This window comes from Sus scrofa, chromosome 16 (genome assembly GCF_000003025.6).
Source record: "Sus scrofa isolate TJ Tabasco breed Duroc chromosome 16, Sscrofa11.1, whole genome shotgun sequence".
NCBI lineage: Eukaryota > Metazoa > Chordata > Mammalia > Artiodactyla > Suidae > Sus > Sus scrofa.
In genome coordinates, this window is record NC_010458.4 from 63591766 (window position 1) to 63614565 (window position 22800).

General features: G+C 46.3%; 1 protein-coding gene across 3 annotated transcripts in view; it reads right to left on the reverse strand.

Moving 5' to 3' along the window:
- ADRA1B (adrenoceptor alpha 1B) overlaps window positions 1–22800 on the reverse strand; it is a 460716-nt gene that overhangs the window by 41643 nt on the left and 396273 nt on the right. For 2 of the 3 annotated variants that reach the window (XM_021076921.1, XM_021076920.1), the window contains 2 exons: window positions 21385–21463; window positions 9878–11019 (listed from right to left, as the gene is read on the reverse strand). In XM_021076921.1, coding sequence (XP_020932580.1) covers window positions 9878–10826 — 949 coding nt within the window. In that variant the 5' untranslated portion in view covers window positions 10827–11019; window positions 21385–21463. Of the gene's footprint in view, window positions 1–9877; window positions 11020–21384; window positions 21588–22800 lie in introns of those variants that run through there. The other variant, XM_013984885.2, reaches the window with a different exon arrangement.

Consider the following 22800-nt stretch of genomic DNA (forward strand, 5'->3'; position numbering starts at 1 on the left):
GGAGAGAAGGAGGTAACAAGGGTTGATACGGTGAGGGGAAGTGGGGACCAAATGGCAATAGACAGGTTTCCTCTAAAGGCAGGTGGAATGGCAACTTTTATAAAGAATGAAGATGCTGTCCAGTTTTCAAGCGTTTCCCTTGTGTCTGTTCTGGTATTCACCTATGCAGTCCTTCTTCACTGGCCCCCTGACCAGGCCTATATTGGCATTTTGGTTTCATAACTGCAGTTAAGACAGTTTCCTATCAACGTGCTTGTGGTAGTTTCAACGAATGGGACACGTCGCCTAATCTTGAAGCCCCTTTCCTTATTTATAGAAGGAGCAGAACATTAATATTTACCTGATAGCCCATTGGGAGGTTCAAATGGTAGAGGAAGTCTGGCAATATGGTACGAATCACAGCTGTAACTGCTATTTTTATTGGGAGGTAGTAGGTACTCACCTCTGGGCATGGAGAACAGGAAGGTGAGTGAAACCCAGACCCTTTCCCCCAGAGGTTTGCAGCCTGGTAACACTGCTAAAGATGTGCCCATCAGGCCTGATCCCCATGAACACATGTGACAAGCACTATACACAAGATATAAAGGCAGCCACCACTGCCAGGAAAAGAGGTGGGGACCAGGAAAGACTGACTAAGAGAGGTATCACAAATCTGGGGGTCTACAGGTAGGCAGCATGTGGATATTCAGAGGGTAGAGGAAGAGCATTCCTGCTAGAGGGAACACTATGAGCAAACAATTAGGGGAGGGAAAATGCAATGGCTATTTGGCCAAACAGCAAGTGGTTTGAGTTAGAGTACACTCCTAGCACCCGCGTTAGGCAAAGAGGAAAGGCACGGTCACTGCGGACATGAAGTTCACACAGAAGTCCATCAGTTATGAGGTTGCTAGAGAGCCATCCTGCAGTGTTTGGGATGGACCACAGGTACTTACTTAACCTCAGGGCAACTCTTATCATGAGACCCCCCAAGGCCCTGGGAGGGACCTCAGTATGTCTCCTCCAAGTTGCATGATATTGTAAAGTTTTAACAAGCAAGATCTATCACCTGCAACTGGTAAGGTCCGCTATCTATTCTCACCCAGATTTCCTTCCGTCATAGTTTCCTTCATGTAGGTGTTAGTACAGGGGCCATGGGATTTTGGGGAACTAGCTAAGAGATAAGATACATTTTTCTGGAGTTCTGCTGAATATGCATGAATGGTGTGCAGACTTTTCTTTCTGTATAGCTAGGTCATCACTAGCCAGGGTTACTGCAAAGTGGAAAAACAGCTTCTAGAAATACTCTCTTGTCCCCGATGCCAGCCTTGTGACAGACATCAAGAGGTAGGACCAGAGGCTGATCCAAGACAGGACAGAGTCCTGTGGTGCTGAGACCATGCTTATGTGGAGCAGAGGAGAATCAAGTTCGGAAATGTATGCAGCCAGAAATTAAGCTGTGAAAAAGTCTTCTAAATGTTATGTGTTTAACCCCAAAGTCCAAATTTGATAAAAGACTTAAAGGTATAAGGTAATACCAATAATAAGTTGTGAAGCTAAAAAAAGTCTAAAGCACCCATAATAAAAGAGAAATTTTGACTTTGTTTGCTCGGGGAAAGACCCAATTATTTTTATATTCTTTATGCTCTCACCAGGATACGGTGCCGCTTGGCTGCTGAATAATAGGCAGCCACTTGCTCTTCCTTTCCACTTTTTCAGAATAAGACTCTGGTTTCCCTAGGCTTTTTGGGCTTCCATAAATCAGAGCTTAGGGCCCCACACCTAAGGTACTCTTGATCATGAACGCTTCAGCCTTATCTGATGGTCCACATGTGAATACAGGTTCTGTCACTAATAAGCTGGGGGGCCTGAAGCAAACTACTCAATCTCTCTGAACTTCAGTTTCCTCATCTGTAAAATGGGGACAACAATAGTGTCCACTATATAAGCCTCTAGAGAAGAGTGAATGAGAGAACTCAGAGAAAGCACCCTTAGCCCTGCATAAGCCAGGCACATGGCAAGACCTAATAAATGGTAGCTATTAGTATTATTATTATCAGACCTGGTTGGGGAGCACAGTGACTGCGGAAACATCCCACAGCTATGGGAGAAAGCAATTTCCAAGTGTGGCCTGGCGGCCATCCATTATTTTTATGAGCCACACGTACTCAGGTAAAGGCATCTCTTGCACTACAGATCTTAATAGGCCCATCTGTAACGCACTGCAGCCACACACACCCAACCAGCTGGCATCTCACCCCAGCGGGACTGGGCGCTTCCACAAATGGCCCCCATCCTATCATCCCTGACAGGCATGACCCTTTACACATCATCCTTCCCCCTCTCTGCCCCTCTGCTCTAAGCTTTTGAATCTCGTGGCAAAGCTGAGGCTAATTCACGGATCCATCACTGAGAGGATAAATCACCCTTCCCCTTTCTTCCTGCTTTCTCTCACAATTATTTATTATGTCTAACTATCATGGTGCCTCCTGTGATTCCAAGACTTTAAGAGGTTTATAGTAAAATTTCAAAAAAAATTTTTGGTGAGTATAGACATAGGGTTACTATTCTGCCAAGTAGAATGCTGTACATGAACACACACACACACACACACACACACACACACACACACACACACTCACACAATGACTATCACCACCGCTTATTACTATCATTCCATTAAAGAAATGTTATTTCAGTGTCCCAAAATAGATAGGACATAGTCTTTAGAATAAAAGAAAAGTCATTTATATTGAATACATTTGGAAAAATACACAATTTCCTAACTTTTTTTTTCATTTTATCACAAGCCAGTAAAAATTTTATCACCCATGGGCACCAGACCTCAGACAAATGTCTCGAAGAACTATAGTAACAACAAAAATAATATAACAATGCTTACTGAATGCCAAATGTGGATTCCAATAGACTCCATCATTTACTAGCTGTGTGACCTTGGGCAATCTGCCAAACCTCTCTGAACTCTAGACACAGGGTGATGATGCTGGCTCTGCAGAGGGGCTGTGCTGAACATTCAGTGTTGAGCAGTGTACCTGCAACATTGAAGACCTGCTTCCACAGTGTTCATCTCCTCCCCTTCTCCAGGGAGGCTCTAGTTTGAAGAATTCATCTTCCCTCCTAATAATCTTCTGCCTTCCTTCATGCGGACTGAAGGACTGGGCAGGATTGAGGATGCTTCTGGCTGCATTGGGGGAAGCTTAACTAAATTTTCTTGGCTCTCCATGGGGTGTTCATTCCAGGTTCCCAGGCATGGGTAAGATAGGTGTTATGCTGGTGGCATAATTGCCTGTGGGAACTTGCTAAAAATTGAGATTCATTGCCCCATCATGAGAGATTCTGATACAAAAGGTCTGTGGTGGAGCCTAAGAATCTATGCTTTTGAAAACAGCAACCACCACTTCCCCCAACCACATGTTTCTAATGAGCATATGGGTTTGCTGATGGTCACGGCTCCTGGCTTTGGGTTGGGACATATTGTCTATTCGACTCAAAGAGTATTGGCACAGGAGTTCCTATTGTGGCTTAGTGGTAATAAACCCAACCAGTATCCATGAGGATGTGGGTGTGATCCCTGGCCTTGCTCAGTGGGTTAAGGATCCGGCAGTGCCATGAGCTGTGGTGTAGGTCGCAGATGCGGCTCGGAGCTGGTGTTGCTGTGGCTGGCAGCTGCAGCTCCAATTCAACCCTTAGCTTTGGAACTTCCATATACTGCAAGTGTGGCCCTAAAAAGAAAAAAAAAAAGAAAAAAGAATATCTGGCATATTGTTCTTAGCATGGTATCTCGTGAGTCTTGATGAATGGTGTCTGCGGAATCTCCAGGGAGGAATCCTCTTGGTTGTGTTTCACCCAGTAACCTCAGGGCTCTTCCAGATACATCTCTTGCTCTCACTAACCCTCCTCTATCATAACCAACCCATCTCCAAGTCCTTGAGTCTATCTACTTCTCTCCATCTCCAGCCTGATCTAAATTACCACCAGCTCTCCCTGGGGTTATGTTCTCCTAACTTCCCCAGCATTGATCTATGCTCCATATAGCTGCCCCAGTCATCTTTTAAACACATAATTCAGACTGCACCTCTTGTCTGCTTCAAACTCTTTGGTAGAGGCCAATGCAATTTATGATAAAATCTAAAATCCTTAATTTAGACTAAGGATTTTAAAAGCCCCTTAAAAGCCCCTGCATGGCCTGGTTTCTGCCCACACCTCTAGCCTCAGCTTGCACCTGCCTCCCCTCTATTCTCCAGGCTGTTAGTGCCCCACCAGCTCCTGCCTCAGGACATTCAGGTAGGCCCTTCCTTCTGCCTGGAGATCTCTTCTTCAGCCCGTCTCCTTCACTGAATTAATTCCTCCAAACTGTTTAGAGTTCTGCCTAAATGCCACTCAGGGACCCCTGTGATATACTGAGGTATACTTCCCATACAAGCACACCACTTCAAGCCACTTACCATAACTTGTCTTTATGTTTATTTGCATTTGTGTATTTTTCAAATTACCTGTGTTCCCACCAGAACTAAATTCTATGAGAACAAGCAGCATAGTTGCTTTGCTCACAACTCAATCGCCAGCACAATGCCTGGACCTAGTAGGCTTCCAATAAATACATACTTATCAGTGAATGAATAAGCGAATGACTAATGATGTGGAGCTAGGTCTCTAGATGAAGGGCAAGGTCCCACTTTTTCTTCCTAGCGGGGGTGACTAAATGCCCAATCTTTTTTGATAGTAATGAATATGTTTAACTTTATTCTTAGTGAGCTTTGGAAGAACAACTGGTATGTGCTTTTCCTGATTTAGTTTTAATTTTTAATTTTCATAACCAACATTAACAGGTAAGTAGTATTATCTATTTATTTTTTATTTTATCTATTTATTTAGGGCAGCACCTGTGGCATGTGAATGTTCCCAGGCTAGGGGTCGAATCAGAGCTGCAGCTGCTGGCCCACACTGCAGCCACAGCAAAGCCAGATCTGAGCCATGTCTGCAACCTACACCACAGCTCACGGCAACACCAGATCTTAACCCACTGAGCGAGGCTGGGGATGGAACCGGCGTCTTCATGGATATTAGCTGGGTTTGCAACCTGCTGAGCTACAGCGGGAACTCCCTATTTCATTTTCACACCTGGAGAGAATGACAAACCCAAGGCCTCTTAACTGATAAGTTCTGCATTCAGTTACATGCCAAATCTTGAGAGACCCATGCCATATACAGTGCAGGAGGTTGTGGAGAAAGTCTAGCCCTGAGCTAGAATGTGAATGACTTTCCCTGACATTTTATGAGTAAATCTTTTTTTCAGGGGTGAGTGGGGAGTGGAAGAAAGACAGGGTTTTGTAACATAAGTAGAATAATCAGCTTTTGACATGGCTTTGGGGTTTCTGGAGAACACCTGCTATGTGAGCAGGTTGGGACCAGAAAGCAAAAAGGTCAGACAACTCCTTTGCGCAGGGGACCAGGTAAGCGGCAGTTCTGACAGACCTGGATTCAATTCTTGTCTCATTTACTTGCTGTGCGACCTAGAGCAAGAAGTCTAACCTCTCTGAGCTTTGGTATGTTCATTTGCTGAGAAGGAGCAATTACTCGGGAGTTGTCAGGGTAGCTGTCAGGATTAGTGAGATAATGTCTGCAGAGGGCCTAGCAGAATGTCTGGCACATAGTATGTGCTCCATGATAATATGATCTTATTAGGCCATCAGCAGGCAGGGCCCATGTTTGCTTTGGGTCAACAACCCGGTGATTAGTACAATGTCTAGCACACAGTAGATGCTTTAGGAAGTCTTCCTTAATGATTTCATAAATGGTAGGATGTATTCTCCTGTAATAAGAGGTCTCTCTTCTAGGAAGGATTCCCTGTATGTAAAATTTCCCCTCATTCAAACCAACTGTTTTCCTTGGGAACAATTCATATCCCTGTGTTTTAAAACCTTAGAACTGGAGGATTAGTATGTGTGTTTGTGGGGATGGCTCTGTCCTGAGTCATCTTTGAGACCCTTACCCTCCCTTGTGCTCTTGTGGGAGGTGGAAATTCATCAGCCCTAATTTGAATGAGCGGACTGGAGAAACAAATCAATGGAGAGAGGGATTCCTATTTGGTTCCAGTACTATAGAGAGCACAACCGTTTCTTTGAAATTGACCTTCATTTATTTGGAGGGGAAAGCAGTTAGCTCAATAATGGCTTCCTGGTGCCTTTCAGCATTTTAAAAGACGGAAGAAAGATTTGGATCGAGGCAAGGTTCCAGTGTTTTCTAAACAACACACTAAGCCCAGCTTCCAGTTGGCTGCCCAGCATTTCCTGCTACCCGCAACCCTCCCCAATGCAATGAACATCCCTCAGTAGCCTGGCCACTTCTTGAGACCCTGACCAGGCCTTCCTCAGGCGGGTGGGAGTTGGCTTTCATTATAATGCAGGACAGCTGAAGATTCCTTGGACATCTTGCACATGGCCCATCAAGGAGAAATGCTGCTATGTTATATTCCAATTATTTCCTGTCCCTTCATGGCCTGATTCCAGGGGCTGAATAAAGAGGTCCTTGTTTGGTGGATCTATCCCTGCTCCTGAGTAAGTGAGAGCTGGTCCCTGGCCCGACTTGGTCTGAGGCCACAGGGGAAGAGTGAGGAGGAGGTAGGGAGGGTGTTACAGGTGGGGCGGGCTCTGAAGGAGATGAAGCCTGGCTCTGCAGGCAGCCCCAAATTGCTCCTAAAAATAAAAATAAGGGAGGAAGGAAAATAAATGGGGCCCCTGACCAGGATCCTGTAGAGGGCAAGGCTATTTTCTCTTCTCCCCAGAAGGAATCCCAACCCTTCTCTCCCATGGAGAAGACAAACACAGTGATGGAGATCTCGTGCCATCCAGGCACCTGGAAGTCTATCGCCAACTGGAAGCTACTCCTACTTGGGCTTCTCTGTTTGCCAACCACTCTCTTCCCCCAGATCTGCTTTCTCCCCTTCTGAGTGAAAAGGCTTTCATGGAAAATTTAGAATTTGGAACCTGCTTCAGATTTCAAAGGGGTTTTTGCTCTATATCATGCTACTTTTATCTGGGTGTTATTTGAACTCAGAGGAAGTGGAAGCCCACATCTCCATTCTGTTCAGATGCTCCTTCTAAATTACTAAGAAGATGTTAATTAAGCACCTTCTCTGTTTGAAACTCTTGAGTAACTTTGGAGTCCATCTCGCGCTCAAGGCCAGAAGTCCATACTCCTTATGCCAAGGGTTGGGTTTGCAGAAGAACCCTTTCTGTGGATGGAGTGAGCTCAGGGAGACCACACTGGGAGAATCTCTGGAAGATAATGGTTGGTCAGAAAGTTTTCATGGCAAGGAGAAGAGAAACAAACCCTGATAGCATCAGGATGGCAAGAAATGTCTCGCTTTCTATGGTGTGGAAACCCAGAACCCCAGATGTTAGGAAGACAAGATCTCAGAAAGGCATAGACAGAAAGGGGGGAAATGGAAATAGAGTAAGTGAGAAGAAACTGAGGGTGGGCGTGAAGAGAGGGACCCAGAGAGAAGCCACATGGTCCTGCACCACTGAGTGGCTGGAGAAGCACTAATCTTTGTAGCATTTAAAAATCTTGGTATCGGAGGCTGGAGCCTGAAGGGAACGGAGAGTTCCTCTGGCCAGTGCTTCTCAAAATCTGGTCTGTCCATTACCTGCTCAGAATCACCTGGTGGGCTAAACACATGATTCCCGGGAATCCTCCAATTTACTGAATCGGATTCTCTGTGTATTAGGCCACAGAAGCTGAATTTGTATCTAGCTCCCAAATGATTCTGATCCTTATTAAAGTTTGAGAGCCCTCTTTCCCTGGAAGTGAGATCTGAAGCCCAGAAAGGCAAAGCAACAAACCTAGGTTCACAGAGCTAATTGATGGCACAGCTCATATGCAAACTCTATTGCTCCTGACTCTGAGCAGTGCTTCTTCCATTTCAACATGCTGGCAGCCTCCTCATCTGTTTTCCCTGCCCTTGAAGGTGAAAGCCTGCACCTTTGATCCATTCCTGCATCCTTCTGCAGCCTTGTCCCCCTCTTGAGGATGCAGGCTGAGGCTCAAGAGAAGAGGAAGAAAGGAAAAAGATCTAGTTCCCTTATAAGCCTATAACAACAGGTGTGAGATGGGCAAATGAATAAAGGAGAAAAAACACAGTTATGGCTGCAGGGTGACTGGGGTTTGATTTGTAGTACTAAGAGCTAACTTTCATTGAGCCATTTGTTCTGTACCAGACACTGTATTAAGACCTTCCCATGCCCTAGTGCAAACCCCACGGAGCAAAGAGTAATTAGTCCTATTTTGCAGATGAAGAAACTGAGGCTCACAGAGGAGCTATCATTTGCCCAAGGTCACATAGCTAATTAGGGGCCAAATCACCTCTATGTATAACCATAATCTTTGCATGGTCCAATGCAGTTTGAACAGTTATCTACTCTATCCCAACCAACCTGCAAAAGGGTCCAGAGACCTTGGAAAAGAAAAGAAAGCTTCTGTGCAGTGAGATGTGATCACTGCTGAGGGGTAGAGCTTCAAACCCTTCCACTTAACACACTGAAAATATTTCTGAAAGGCATTAGTTTGCAAGATTGCCTCAGAAATGACAACATGGAGAGTAGGTTAAACAGCTTTTTTTTCTCTATCATTTTTAGATGGAAACTCCTGACATCAGTTTGCCCTCTTTCCATTTGCCTCTTTCTCTTGGAAGCAGTGTGTCTTTAAGATTTTTGTTACTTGAGGATTGGGTTATGTTCAGTTCTAACGGAGCCCCTGGGGTGACTGAGCATTAGTGGTCCCCAGCATGCAGCAGCCATTGCCTCTTCTGATATCACAGCACATGACTCTGTCATGATCACCTCCATCCATTCATCTTCTAGAGTGTCCCCCCGGGGAAAGACAAAGAAATCAAAGCAGATCAGTACCTCAGAGAAGGGGCAAGTGTTTCCTGAGCCATGTGGACAGTTTGTTAGGTTTACCTAAACCTTCTAGGTTTACCTCCTAACCAGACCTCAGCTTCATCCTTAGAGGAGGTCAGGTAGCCTTTTAAGGAACTCACTTAGCAGGATCCCCAAACAAGAGAAAATGGGCACATCTTTATGGGAGAGGAAGGGCTCAGTTTCATACTAGCAGGTTTTGGTGTCTGGCAGCCAAATGTGAGAGGCAACTATAACGCTAGGCATTCCATAAATCACCAGAGTTAGGTAAATTTTTGGGAGAAAACTGAGAATATGTGACCTCCTGGCTATCTTCCTTCTCTTTCAAATCTTAAGCTTTAGAGAAAGGCTGGTTGGGGCTGTGAGGCTGCAAAATGCTCTCATTAACTCCCAGTGAAGGGAGAGCATGGAGGTGATAGCAAGTGGCGAAGGGAGGAGGGGAAGAACGTAGCCTCTGCAAAGCTCTTGAGGAGCTTGGGTCTCTGCAAGAGCCCTGAAGATGCTGAATGAAAAACTGCCTTTCTGTGTACGAGCTGCCTCCCCGCTTCCCAAACGCCGTGTCTGCGGCAACTACAAACTATTTTGTATGCTGCATTAGTGATGCTGCCTTAGCTGGCACATCATTACTACTGAAATGATGCTAGTGTGATGTTCAAATCCAGTGTCCTTTTTAATTATTAAACTGAAGCTGTTGAATGAGTCATTCCACATACCAGATTTTCCTCCTGTGGTTCTATTTCAAGTGACTCGTACCATACTTAGCACGTTCCACTAACACCTGAGTTGGTTCTTAGCCAGCTACCTAATCTGCAAAGCCTTTGCAGAACAAGCAACAGTCCCCAGCCTCCAAACACACACAGGCTGCATGAAAAACCAAATCCCACAAAAACTTTCTAGTGAGCTCATCAATCAACCCAAGATCTGAAAATGCCCAATTCCCTTCCGCCAAGGCTCCAACTTACCAAGTGGGAGAGCGATGAAGAAGGGTAGCCAGCACAAGATGAACATCCCGACCACAATGCCCAAGGTCTTGGCCGCCTTCTTTTCCCGGGAAAACTTAAAAAGTTTGACAGCTATGGAACTCCTAGGGTTGTGGCCTTTGGCCTTCGTACTGCTGAGGGTGTCCTCGTGAAAGTTCTTGGAGTGGATCCTCAAGGTCAGCTCCTTAGAGTTGGACATCTCCTTCATGACGCCAGCCTCCAGGTTCTTGGTGGTCCTCTTGGCCACGATGTAGACACGGCAGTACATGACCAGAATGACCGCCAGAGGGATGTAGAAGGAGCCCAGGGAGGAGAAGAGGGCATAGAAGGGTTCTTCAGTGACCCCACACTCCTTGTCATCGTTCGGTGCCGGCTCCTTCCACCCAAGAAGAGGCCCAATGGAGATGACTGTAGACAAGACCCAGACACTGAGGAGCGCCAAGATGGCCTTCCTTCTGGTGACCAGAGTGGGGTATTGCAGAGAGTAGCGCACCCCAATGTAGCGGTCGATGGAGATGGCGCATAGGCTCAGGATGGAGGCTGTACAGCACAGGACGTCCACTGCCGCCCAGATGTCACAGAAGATTCGGCCCAGCACCCAGTAGCCCAGCACCTCCAGGGCCGCTGAGAAGGGCAGCACAGTGAAGCTTAGCAGCAGGTCGGCAATGGCCAGGTTGACGATGAAGTAGTTGGTGGGCGTCCGCAGGTGACGGTTGCAGGCCACAGACAAGATGACCAGGATGTTGCCCACGATGGCAAAGAGGATGAAGGCACCCAGCACCAGGCCCACGGAGATGGCCCTGGTGATGTCCAGCTGGGGCAGTGTGGAGTTGCTCGAGGTCTGGTTGGGGCCAGTGAAGTTGGCATTTTTCAACTCTCCCCAGTGGGCAGGTGCTGATGTGTTGTGGCCGGTGTCCAGATCGGGATTCATTTTAGAGTCCGCCCTCCATAGCCAGGGGGGTGACAGGGCTCGGAAGGGCTGCGGCGAAGGCTCCTCAGCTGCCCTGAAACTTTGCTTCCCCCGTGGTCTTCTTCCCAGAGGCGCCCTCCTGACGAGAAGTCATCTCCCCCGGGCAGGCCAGCCCGGCAGCACGTCTCCTGCCTGCACCAAGCCGCTCGTTCGCCTGTCAGAGGGAGGAGGAGGAGAGAGGGGACGAGGCGGCAGCTCTAAGTTTAATGGTCCACGTCAGGCGCGCCGGGCCGGGCTCGCGGGGAGCGGCGGGGAGGAGCGGGCAGCCGGGCAGGGGGCGCCCGGCTCTGCCCGGCCCGTGGCGGGTCTGCGGACAGCTGCGCCTCCGCCCAGCCAGCGCCGAGGAGGGTCTGCTTTCAATGAGCCGCCTCTGGGCTGACTGCACGGCGGTGACATCAGGCGGGGGAGCCCGGCGCCCTGACTCCGCGCGGCACTAGGGGGCAATGCGGGTCCAGCGAAGGCGCCCGCAGCCTCGACGCCGCCGCCACCGGGCTCAGCCTGGAGGCCCGCTGCGCCCCCGCCGCCCCCAGGGTAAGCCGGTGGGGGGAGGGGAAGAGGCGGTGGGAGGGGTGGGGAGGAGGAGTGACCCGGGCGCGGGGATCCCCCTGTCCCCCACCCAGAGGTGGCCCACTGGGACTCTTTTCACTCCTATGCAGGCTGCAGTTTCAAAAGTAGGGTGGCGGTGCTTTCCTTTAAATGAACGGCGCCTGGAGTCAGCACCCAGATATAGGGGCCTATGCAACTTGTGTGGCAGCTAAAAGATGAAGAATTCCAAGGTTAGGCAGGTGAGAGGGACTTGAGTCAGATCCGAGACCAGCCCCCATCCTTGCGAAACCTCTCTGGTCTCATAATTAAAACTCAGAATCTTCTTGTCATTCGTTCATTCACTCACTCAGACACTCATTCATTCATTCAACACAGTGTTAACTGGGTGCCTGCTGTCTGCCCTGGGGTCTGTTCTAGGGGCTGTGGGTAGAGCCACTGAATCAGGTAGACAGAGATCCCTGCCCTGGGGGAACTTATATTCCAGTGGGAGGAAACAAACCTTAAAGTAAACAGATTCCTTTGCTGACAGGTGTAACAGAAAATAAAGCAAGGATGGGGTGACAGGATGGTGTGTGGGGGCATGTGAAATTTTATACAAGTGTTTGGGATGCCACTGAAGTGATGTTTGAGTCAAGACCTCAAAGAAATGAAGGACAAACTGTGAGCTATCTGGGGGTGGGACGGGGTGGGGGTGGGATAAGAGACCTCGGGCTTGTGGGGAAGAGAGTTGGGTGATTTGGATTATTTGTTGATTTTTTTTCCCCTTTCTGCCTGATATCCATATTGGACATTCAGCTATAGGGACACCACCTCCCCAAGGTGGCCGAATGGTACTTAGAAGAGTAGGTATGGCAAAAGATGCTGGGGGAGAGCCTTATGTTAGTTAACATTTATCCAACTGTTGTCATGCCCCCATCCCAGAAAGCATGCTAAGTACTTCTCGCATTTTTTTTCCCCATTACCCACGGAAAGAAGGACTATTCTTATAATCATTTTCATTTATGGGGACACCAAGATAGAGCGAAGTTTAATTCTTTGCCTAAATCCATATGACCATCAAGGAGAGAATTTCCAACTACAGGTCTATCCAAAGTTGAGCACTTAGCTGCGGTGTCACACTTTTCCCCCGGAAGCAAGGTTGTGGGTAAATTCCCACCCCCAGCTTTACTGAGATATAACTGACATATAACATTGTGTGAGCTTAAGGCATACAATGTGTTGATTTGAGAGACTTATATATTGCAAAATAATTACCCTTATAGTGTTAGCCAATACCCTCATCAAGTCACATAAATACCACTTCTCTTTGTGGTGGGAACATTTAAGATCTATACTTTTTATCAACTTTCATGTATATAATACACTATTATATGTACAATCACATAGTGTACATTAGAGCCCCAGAACTTATTCATCTTATAACTGGAAGTTTGTACCCTCTGACAAACATCTCCCCACTCCACGCCCTCTCCCCAACCCCTGGTGACCACACCTTAACTCTGTTTCTATGAATTTTTTGTTTTTTAGATTTCACATATAAGTGATATCATATAGTATTTGTCTTTGTCTAATTTATTTTACATATTGTCATGCCCTAAAGTCTCCTCTATCTTGTTGCAAATGGCAGGAGTTATTTCTTTCTCTTGGCTGAATAATATTCCACTGTATATATACACACCACATCGTCATTGTCCACCCATCAGTTTATGGATGCTTAAGTTGTTTCTATATCTTGGCTATTGTGAATAATTCAGCAAATGAACATGGGAGTGCAGATATCACTTCCAAATCCTATTTTCACTTGCTTTGAATATATACCCAGAAGTGGAATTTCTGGATCATATGGTAGTCCCACTTTCAAGTTTTTGAGGAACCTCTGTACTATTTTCCATGGTGATTATACCGATATACATCTGAGGTAGGGGTGGATTGATTGTTATAGATGGACCTGTCTTCCAAATAGTCAATTTTGGGACCTGAGCAGTTACTAGCTCTGTGTGGGAACTCACACTTAGTGAGTTTCCACTGATAGCCAAGCATTTATTAATTTTTTAAAGAAATTCTTCATGACAACCTTTAGGAGAAACATACCAGTTCTCTATTGAGAGTTGAGAAAACCATGGTTCAGAGAGTTAGTACACTCCTGAGGTTGTATGGCTGGTAGAGATATGGCAGAGCAATAGGCAGTGACAGCTGGAGATTGAAAAGCAAAGCCTGATACCTGCTTTTACTGCTATCCAAAATCCTTCATCTAGGGCTTCTTACTTCCTGCCCTTGATAGTCACTATAATCTGATATTCAGGGGTAGGGGACTGGGAAGCCACTCAGGGTGATGTACATTTAACTTTTCATCCTAGAAGTGGGTCCTCAAAGTCTTTATTTTATACACACACACACACACACACACACACACACACACACATATATATACACACACACACATATATATATGTATGTATACACATACACACACACATAATATTGTACAACCTAAGGATTTAAGCTTCACAACCTAAGGATTTAATCTTCTCCCACCAAAATCACAACCTAAGGATTTAATCTTCTCCCACCAAAATTTACAGACTCTCAAATGCACAACATACATGATTTTAAGGAATTCCCTGAGATTAAGGAATCTGTGGTAGAGATAAGCCTGAAAGCATACTTTTAAAAATTTCAATTAAACCAGCTTAAATTGTATTTGAAGATTTTAAAATAAGGGAGTCACAGGTTTATTGTGATTTAGCTCTTCAAGAGCTGGCAGAACCCTCCCTTGCCCATCTTCCTATCCTGGAGGGGGTCCAGGAAGCAGAGGGAATTGGTAAGCTCCCATACCCAGTCAGGTGTAGAGCTGGTTTTCAAATCCGTTTCCCTGGTCCACAGAGCTGTGCTCTTCCTCTGCCCCTGAGGGAGGTCATACATGGCAGCCACTGTGACTTACACAGTAGGGCGTGAGATGGGGGCAACTTGGGCAGCCCTCTGCCAGAGGTTCTTATGAAGAGGACAGATTGTCCTTGGTCCTGAGTGGCTCATGTACTGATCTGTCTGGAAGAAGGAGTTGGGCCAGATGATATTTTGAGGTCTTCTAGTTCCAGGTGGTTGGCTTCCTTTTGCTGGATAAAGTGGCCTCTAAAGGCAACCTTGCTGCCCCTTCTGCCACGCATCATCCAAGGTCGGGGGAGTGAGGTCTCATACACTCAGCTCCCGCCATCCTCACATATCTTCAAGTCGAGGATGATGGCACTTCTCTTGAACTGGTTTACTACCAAGGGGGAGTGGAAGGAGAAAGAGAATGCCAGGAAGTTGGCAGAAAGCTGGCAATTGGCACAAAGACAGTGATGTGGGAGGGAAAGAGTGGGGCAGAATGAAGAGCAAGTTCCGAGTCCACATTTCGATTGTGGTGGCCCATTTCCCACTTCCCTGGGCATTAATTTCACCAGCTATTGAACAGCCAGCAACACACCATTGAATTTATGGAGGCTGTGTCTACATAATCACAGTAACCAGCTGCAATGAGAAAACTCAGCCTATCTGACATTTTTCTGTGGTGGCAAAAGGCCAGGAAAAAAAGAGCAAATCTGAGACTCAGATTTGGTTTATACTTGTTATTTAAGAGAATGGTTTCTAACCTAGTTGAAACCTTACATCTTGATTCAGGTCTCAGGATGTGGAAAGGATTATTGAGCCAGATAGAGGGGTTCAAAATCCTTGTAGATTTTAGACATGTTCTAACTTACCAGCATCTTTCATGAAAGTAAAACAAACATCCCACCATAAGGCAAACAGGTATTACTAGTCTTAAAAGGAGCCACGTACCAGGATGCCACTGAGCGTCTTGCTTATGGTCCTTTCCCTGTTGCTCCTTTCCTCCCTTCACTGAAGATGCTCCTTAACTCCTCTGGCTGATATTTGACCCGTGGAATCGACCATTTGTTTAGGTGTCATGACAATACAAACGATATTTCATTTTCTCGGTACTCCCTGGGGCAAAGCCAAGCACAGAGCTCTGACTCACTTGAGAGTTGGGGAAGAAGAACCTTTTCATTATCCATCTGATTACATTAGAAACCTCTGATGTTGCAAACTCCCATTTCTGTGAGCCCTCTAGGAGAAGCTGTCACTGGGTTTGACCTGGGGGAGACCAAGGCTGTGAGATTCAGAGATCTGCTTAGAGAACTTGTGGGAAGAGATCTCTCACCTGTGATGGTGCAGTTTTGCATGGTACTTCCTCTCTCGCTCTCTCCAGTTTTCAATTCAACTAGCTGTATACAGGAGCATCTCTTCTGTGTAAGGCACCATGCTAGGTGCTAAGGACAAATCTAAGGTGATTTAAACCAAACAATAACCTCGCACTGACCTAGGTGCCATGGGAGATGATGATGATGGTGAGAGTACATACAATGTGGCAGGCGTGGTGCTAGGTACTGTGTGTGTGTACTTACATCTTCACAACAGTACAAGGTAGAAATTATCCCCATTTTAGAAAGGGGGAAACTGAGGTTCAGAAAGGTTCTATGACATGGTCAAGCCCATTGAAGGAGTAAAGAGCATTGGTATTCAAAGCATTGTTGTCTGGCTCCAAAGCTTGCATCCTTCTCTCTGCACCAGACTGAGATTTAAAAAAAAAAAAGGCAGCAGAAGGTTCAGTGTTAGCCCTAAAGGAAATTACAGCAGAAGACAGAATGTGATCAGGTTCCCGAGCGAGGCAGAGGTCAGGGAGGGGACGGCGTGGCAGAGCTGTCCAGGCGGGAAGGTTCTGCAGAGGAGCTCCTTGGGTCAGGCTTTCTGGGCTCCCAGGTCAGCACTGCTGCCAGGCCTGCTGAGGATTTGAGAGCCGACTTGGACTGTAATCCTGCTTTCCTCATTTAACAGCTGCTAACGTGACCTTGGGCAGGATGGTAAAGGGACGAAGAGTCTGAACACTAACATCTGACAGCCTTGGGTCTGTGTCTCAGTTTGACTAACTTATTAGCTGTGTGTCCTTGGGCCAGTCACTTAACCATTCTGAGCTATGGTTTCCTTATCTGAAATGAAAATCATAATAGTCCCTTCCTTGAAGGGCTGAGGGGAGGATTAAATGTGACAATGTGTGTAAAGTGCCTGGCACAGAGTAATAGTGATAATATCAGCCAAGAGTTATCAAGTGCTCACCACATGCTAGGCCTTGTGCCCCAAATGCCTTATGTATATTTTTTTATTTAATCCTGATAACAATACTGTGAAGTGGATGCTATTATTATTGACAATGTAGAGATGAGCAAACTGAATCTCAGACTGGTTGCCCAAGGCCACAGGGCTGGCAGGTGGCACAGCTGGAATAGAGACCACCCAGTAAATGAGACTAAAATTGAAAAACGAATTGGAGGTGTGGGGCTTCTGCTTCATGAGATACGCTAGGGTTTCTGAAGACTTGAAAGAGGATTTTTGCCACTGCTATAGCCCAGGTGGGAGAGAGGAGAAGCACTTTTTCTTCTGAGTAGGAGATAGTGGCTGCAGTGGCGGCATTTCCTCTGCCTCCACAGGCAGCAAGTTGAAGGTTTACAGGAGCAAAGGATTTCAGCTCTCTCTGGGCAAACTTGCTTTTCTCTCTGGAAATTATAATTTGTCAATCTTTGGTGAGCAAGGATTCCTCCAGCCCAGAAATTCCAGTTGATAGCATTTCCCTGTGAGCGAGAGAGCTCAGAGAAGCCTTTTGCAGTAGGCTGTTGAAGATTAATTGCCAAGTCATCCAGGGGCTGAAATCATGTCAGGAGCACACACATTTGGGGAGAGCCCGGAGCCCTGAATTGGGGGCTGGGGTGTTATAGAGCCAAAGTATGGAGTGTGAAAAGCCTATTGAGTCTGGAACAAAGAATGGGTCCCTCCTCCTTCATGCCCCAGCAGCTTCTCCTGGAGGACAAGGTAACCGGTCTCTAACACCAACAGGCAGTGCTGCAGAACTAAGGGCCAAGGGAAGCGTATGCCGTTTTCTTGAATAACTCTGGCTTTGCCCATTGCTTGTCTGGAAATCTTTGGTGGCCCCCAAATTTCTCCAGAAAAGGTCTTTGGGTTGCAATCTGTGTGAAGGTGAGCACACAGCTGTGTTTGCACCACGCTCTTCACAAGACAGATGTAGTTGTCTGTATCAGGTTGCTGACGGAGTGTTTCTGGGGCTAAAAACACTTCCGAGCTGTCTTTGTAGTGCCACGGTGAGAGTTTACTTTCTAACCACAGTTGTTGCAACCATCAAAGGTGAAACAAAGTTGTGGCAGTAGGTGCCATACAGCTGATTTTTCAAGACATTGGCCCCTCTGGGCTCCACTGCTAAAATCAAGATCTGAAATGTTAGAATCAGATGGACCCCAGTCCATCTAGTCCAGGGTCAGCAAACTAGATTTCCATGGGACAGATCCAGCCTTGTGCCTGTTCTTGTATACACAAGTTTTATTAGAGAACAGCTACGCCCATTCATTTGGGTATTGTCTAGGGTATGTCTATGGTCTGATGGCAGGGTTGTTCAGCTGCAACAGAGATGGCTATTCTGCAAGGCCTAAAGCATGTGTTCTCTGGCCATTTATAGAAAATGTTTGTTGACCCTTGATCTAGTCTAACCACATGTAGAGACCCAAGGGCCTAGAAAGGGGAAGGGATTTACCTAAGGCAGAATCAGGGTCCATAGCCTGGAGATGTGACTCCACTCCATGCCTCTTTTTTGCCACCACTGTCACCCATTTCTGAAGCCTGACACAGACTCTAAGTATGAATCTTAGCTTGGGCTGATCAGATGAGTAACCTTGGACAAGCTACACACACTCTTTTGGCCTCCATTTTTTTCATCTGAGACCTGGGGATAATGCTTTCTGTTTTTTGAGATAATGCACAATACATAGGTGGTTGCAAGAATTATGGGAGCTATAGTCTGTAATGCTTATGCTGGGACCTGGCTCATAAAAAACACCTGGCCCAAAGTGGCAAGATTATTATGTTGATGTCCTCTGTAATTTTATGTGTATTAATCTTATTCCTCCCTGCTCCAAATTTCATTAGAAAAAGGGATACCTCTTCCCAGTGGTTCTTTAACTTTTTGGCCCCTAGAACTTACTGAGAGCTGTGGATATGTTGTTTTACTCCACAGTTTCCCTAAATTCCTCGTAGGGGCTTCCTCAGTGCCAAGTTCCTGGCAGGGCCCCTTGACCAATTGATTTCCACCCTGTTTATTTCTTATTTTTGTTTGCCGAGCCTCTCTCCTGCTCACTCTATCTTGGTGCAAACTCTCACTTTTGGGAAACAGAACTAATCCAGTGTTTTACCATTCATCATGGAGCAGAACTTGCACTGAATAAAGTGAATGGACGCTGGCCTTTCTTGTCTTCTCAGAGTTCACAGTCTTAAGATGAATAACAGGAATGTCCCTCTGAGAATGTAGAGAGTCATGCCTGACATTGAACAGTGATGTGAGTTAAATAAGGAAACACATAAATGCATGACATGCATCTCAAGTTTCTCTATCCTTCCTCTTCTTCCTCTTTTGTGCTCTTCGAACAAAACCATCCAATCCCTTCTGGGGGGTTTTCACTTGGGGTGGCCACCAAGTTCAAAAAGGTCTAAAGGAAGTGGTGGGAACCTTCTTCCTTGGGGGCATCTAAAAATTGTATCTGGACAAAGAGTTAGAGCCCAGCTTTGGAGAGGACAGGCTGAGCCCCTGGGGAGCACGGCCAGGAAGTGATGTCGTAGAGTGATCTCTGCCTGCTCTGGCAGAGGTGACAGGGTAGGACCCTGGGATGGGGGTGGGCATGCTTGGGAAATAGTGACGTCACTTCAGGCCCCATGGGCACCGCAGGGAGGGAGGAGTGTGAGAAAGAGGCAAGTTTTCTTTGCCCATCTCCACCATGTCCTGAGGAATGCCGGGACAGGAAATGCCCAGCGTTTCTCAACTGTTTACTAGACGCCAGACAGAGGGATTTGGAAGGTTGCCTTGGGAGTCATGAAAAGATGAAGAGAGTAGGAGGAGGAGTCTTGGTTTTCTGCCTCTTGTGAGACTGCCCTGGTAAGTGCTCAGGGGTAGGGTATGTGGAAGATTTTGTGGGAAGTTCTAGACAGGAGCACCTGGGATAATGGCAGTTAGCGCCATCGTATGAATTCCGAGTTCTTGGAAGGGCTTTCAAATATCACCCCAATCCTTTGGAGTGCTCTCCGACGAGAGGTAAGCACTGCCTCCTCTGTTTTAACTATGAGTGCAGTTAATGCCCCAAGCATGTGCTGAGCTAATTCATAGGCATTATCTCACTTAATCACTCCAAACTAAACCTGGTGAAAGACACTGTTGGCTCCAATTTACAGGTGAGGAAACAGAGGATACAAGCAATTAATTAACTTGCTCAATATTATTCAGAGACAGGATTAGAGCCAAAGTGGTTGACTCAAAGCTGATACTTTTCACCTCTCAGGTAACCCAAGCTGGGCTGCAGGCTGACCTCACTGATAAAGAAAGTGACAGGAATTTCTGGGCACTTCAGCAGGCCAGAGCCACGGGGCAGAGAGGCAGAGATTGTTTTGGTTTGTACCCTATTGTACAATGCAAACAAAGGCCCTTCTCCTGGGTTGGATCTGAGGATTACACCTCTTCTCTAACCTCTCCCTGGGAACCTCAAGTGAGGTCAAGGTCTTGTATCAGGCTTGAGCCTTAATTCTTCCAAGAAGAAGGGAAGGAGACCTGATCCAATAATTGCCTTTAAGGACTGTAAAGGTTATTGATCCTATGATGGCAACTAACTGTTGTCTATCTCAGAGAGGGGGGAGGGTGGAATGGAAGAGAGAGAATGTAGATGTAGACTCCAAAGACAGCAGGAGATATGTCAGTTAGACCTAAGGAAGTAGCTTATTAAACATCAGATCAAATTCCAGCTGCTGCCCCTTCCTAGCTTTGTGACTTTACTTCATTTATTTAAGCTTCTGTTTATTTGTAAAATGGGGATTTTAATAGTATTTACCCCATCAAGTTGTTATAAGGATTGAATGAGACTTTGGCATCTCTAAAGCCCTCAAAACGTGGTCGTTATTGTTGATGTTTTTTTATAAGCTTAAACACATACAACAGATTTCTCAGTATCTGGAGTATTTGGGTACAGATTTTCCTAGTTGATGTCTCGGTGATACTTTCAACCCTTTCCTTGCCAGGTGATATAATTGATTTCTTTCTTTTTTTTCTGATATAAATAGCCATGAACAAAGAGTGGCTTGAAAAATAACAATAATAGAAAGAACACTAAGTAACATCTGTTGAGAGCTTACGGTGTGCCGGGCTTGTGTTCTGTGCTTTACATGCACGATCTCATTTTAACCTAAGAGTTCTATCAAGTAGGAGGAAATGATATATCTGGCCTTTGAGAAGCAACTTGTGAGATTGGCTGTACCTCATGTAGAGAGTCCAGGACTTGCTGAAAATGTCTCTTCACATAGAGAACTCAAAGTTAGGTTGGAGACCAACACCAGTGGGTGTTGGTGGGCTTGGGGAGTGCGGTGTGGAGGCGGCGGGTCCTGGGAACTTGCTGGGCAGAGGGGAAGGGAACCTGCTTGGTCCAGCGGGCTGGGGCAGCTAGCTTGCAGCCTGTAATTCTTGGCCACTGGTACAATTAGTGTCAAGAGGAACTTTCCCTGTTTGTCAGACCAAAGAGGCCCACAGACTATAAACCATCATGTCAGAGGGCGACTGTTCGTGCCCAAGAAAGCAGGGAAGGGAGACCCATGTGAATGTCCACTAGCCCTCAATCCTGCAAAGAGAATCAGCTCCGTGAGAAGGAAAGAAGAAAAGGAGGGAAAAGGGCAGGGAACAGACTTCAGTGAATACATATTTTCAATTAAATCCCAGGGGTGGAAAGTGAAAAGAAAAAAATTATTCGGTCTGGAGCTGTTTTCTCTCAAGTCAAGCTGAGGAACTTGTCCCTAAGGCTGTTAGACCAGCTCCAGGTAGAAATATTTAGACCTTTGTTGTTACCTAAAAACTTGAGAATGTTCCTTCGCTCAGCCTGAGGACTGCCTGCTTTACCTCTTCTTGCGGCTGCTCCATGGGGAACCTAGGAATTCAGAAAGAAACAGGGAGTCATTTAGCAGACAAAAGTTTTCCTACATAGCCAGCGATGTTCAAACTTTACTCAGCATAAGATTCCCCTGAGTGAGCCTTAACATGCAGATTCTTGGCTCTTAGTCCCAGATAGTTTGATCCAGGAAGTCTGAAGTGAGGCCCAGGAATTTATATATATATATTTTTTTTTGCAAGAAATCCAAGGATTCTACTCCAGAAGCCCAGCAGGCCACATTTTGTGAAACATCATTTTAGTCCATCACCCCATTTTGCAGATCATCAAGTGGAGGCCCAGAAAGTGCAAATGAGTGGGCTGAATGTCTCAGAGGGTGTAGGTGTTAAGCCTAGGTTGTACGATTACCAATACTGCCAGTCTTGTCTTGGTTGGACCCATTAAAGATGACATTGGCCTCCACTTGCCGTGGCTTATTCTCCTTGTCAAGGGCGTGTGGCTCTTCAAGTCTCGAGCCAGAGTCCCTTCCTCAGGGAAGACAGTCTTGTCCCTCCCCATCTCAGTCCAGGTGAGGTTCCTTTCCTGACTGCTCTCAGAAAACCATATCCCTGTTCTCAGAGCATTCCCCCTGGCTTGTGTTTACTCACTCCTCCCTGTGGTTATTGGATCAATAGCTCCCTCCCTCCCTAGACTTCAGGCTCAGTGAGAGCAGGCAGGGTGTTTCTTCTTGCACATCCCAGGGGCTAATACACTGTTAGATGGCTCATATGTGTTCAATAAATATTTATTAGATGAATAAGAGAATGAATGAGTGAATAAAAGTCTTAACCGAGAGTCAAAATTAAGAAGAATTTGTGAAACTTGTGCCCTTTGATGGGGTTTCTCTTTTTAGACTTTTTTGGGGGTTCTCTCTTTTTTGGTCCTTTTTTAGGGCTGTACCTGTTGCATATGGAGGTTCCCAGGCTAGGGCTTGAATCAGAGCTATAGCCGCTGGGCTATGCCACAGCCACAGCACTGTAGGATCTGAGCCACGTCTGTGACCTATACCACAGCTCAGATCCAATAACCCACTGGCCAGATCCTTAATGCCAGATCCTTAACCCACTGAGCGAGGCCAGGGATCGAACCTGCATCCTCATGGTTGCTAGTCAGATTCGTTTCCACTGAGCCATGATGGGAACTCCAGGGGGTTCTTGTTTTTGACCCAGGTTTTTGATGCCAACCTCTAATCCCATCCCTAAAACCGGCGCTTCTTGTAGGCAAAATTGTGTAGAAAGTTTGCTCTGTTTGATTGTCTCTCTGTTTATTTCTTTAATCTATCTTCTCAGTGAATTTTGTGTTGGAAATCTGTTCTCCTCTATGCAACCCCTGCTTCC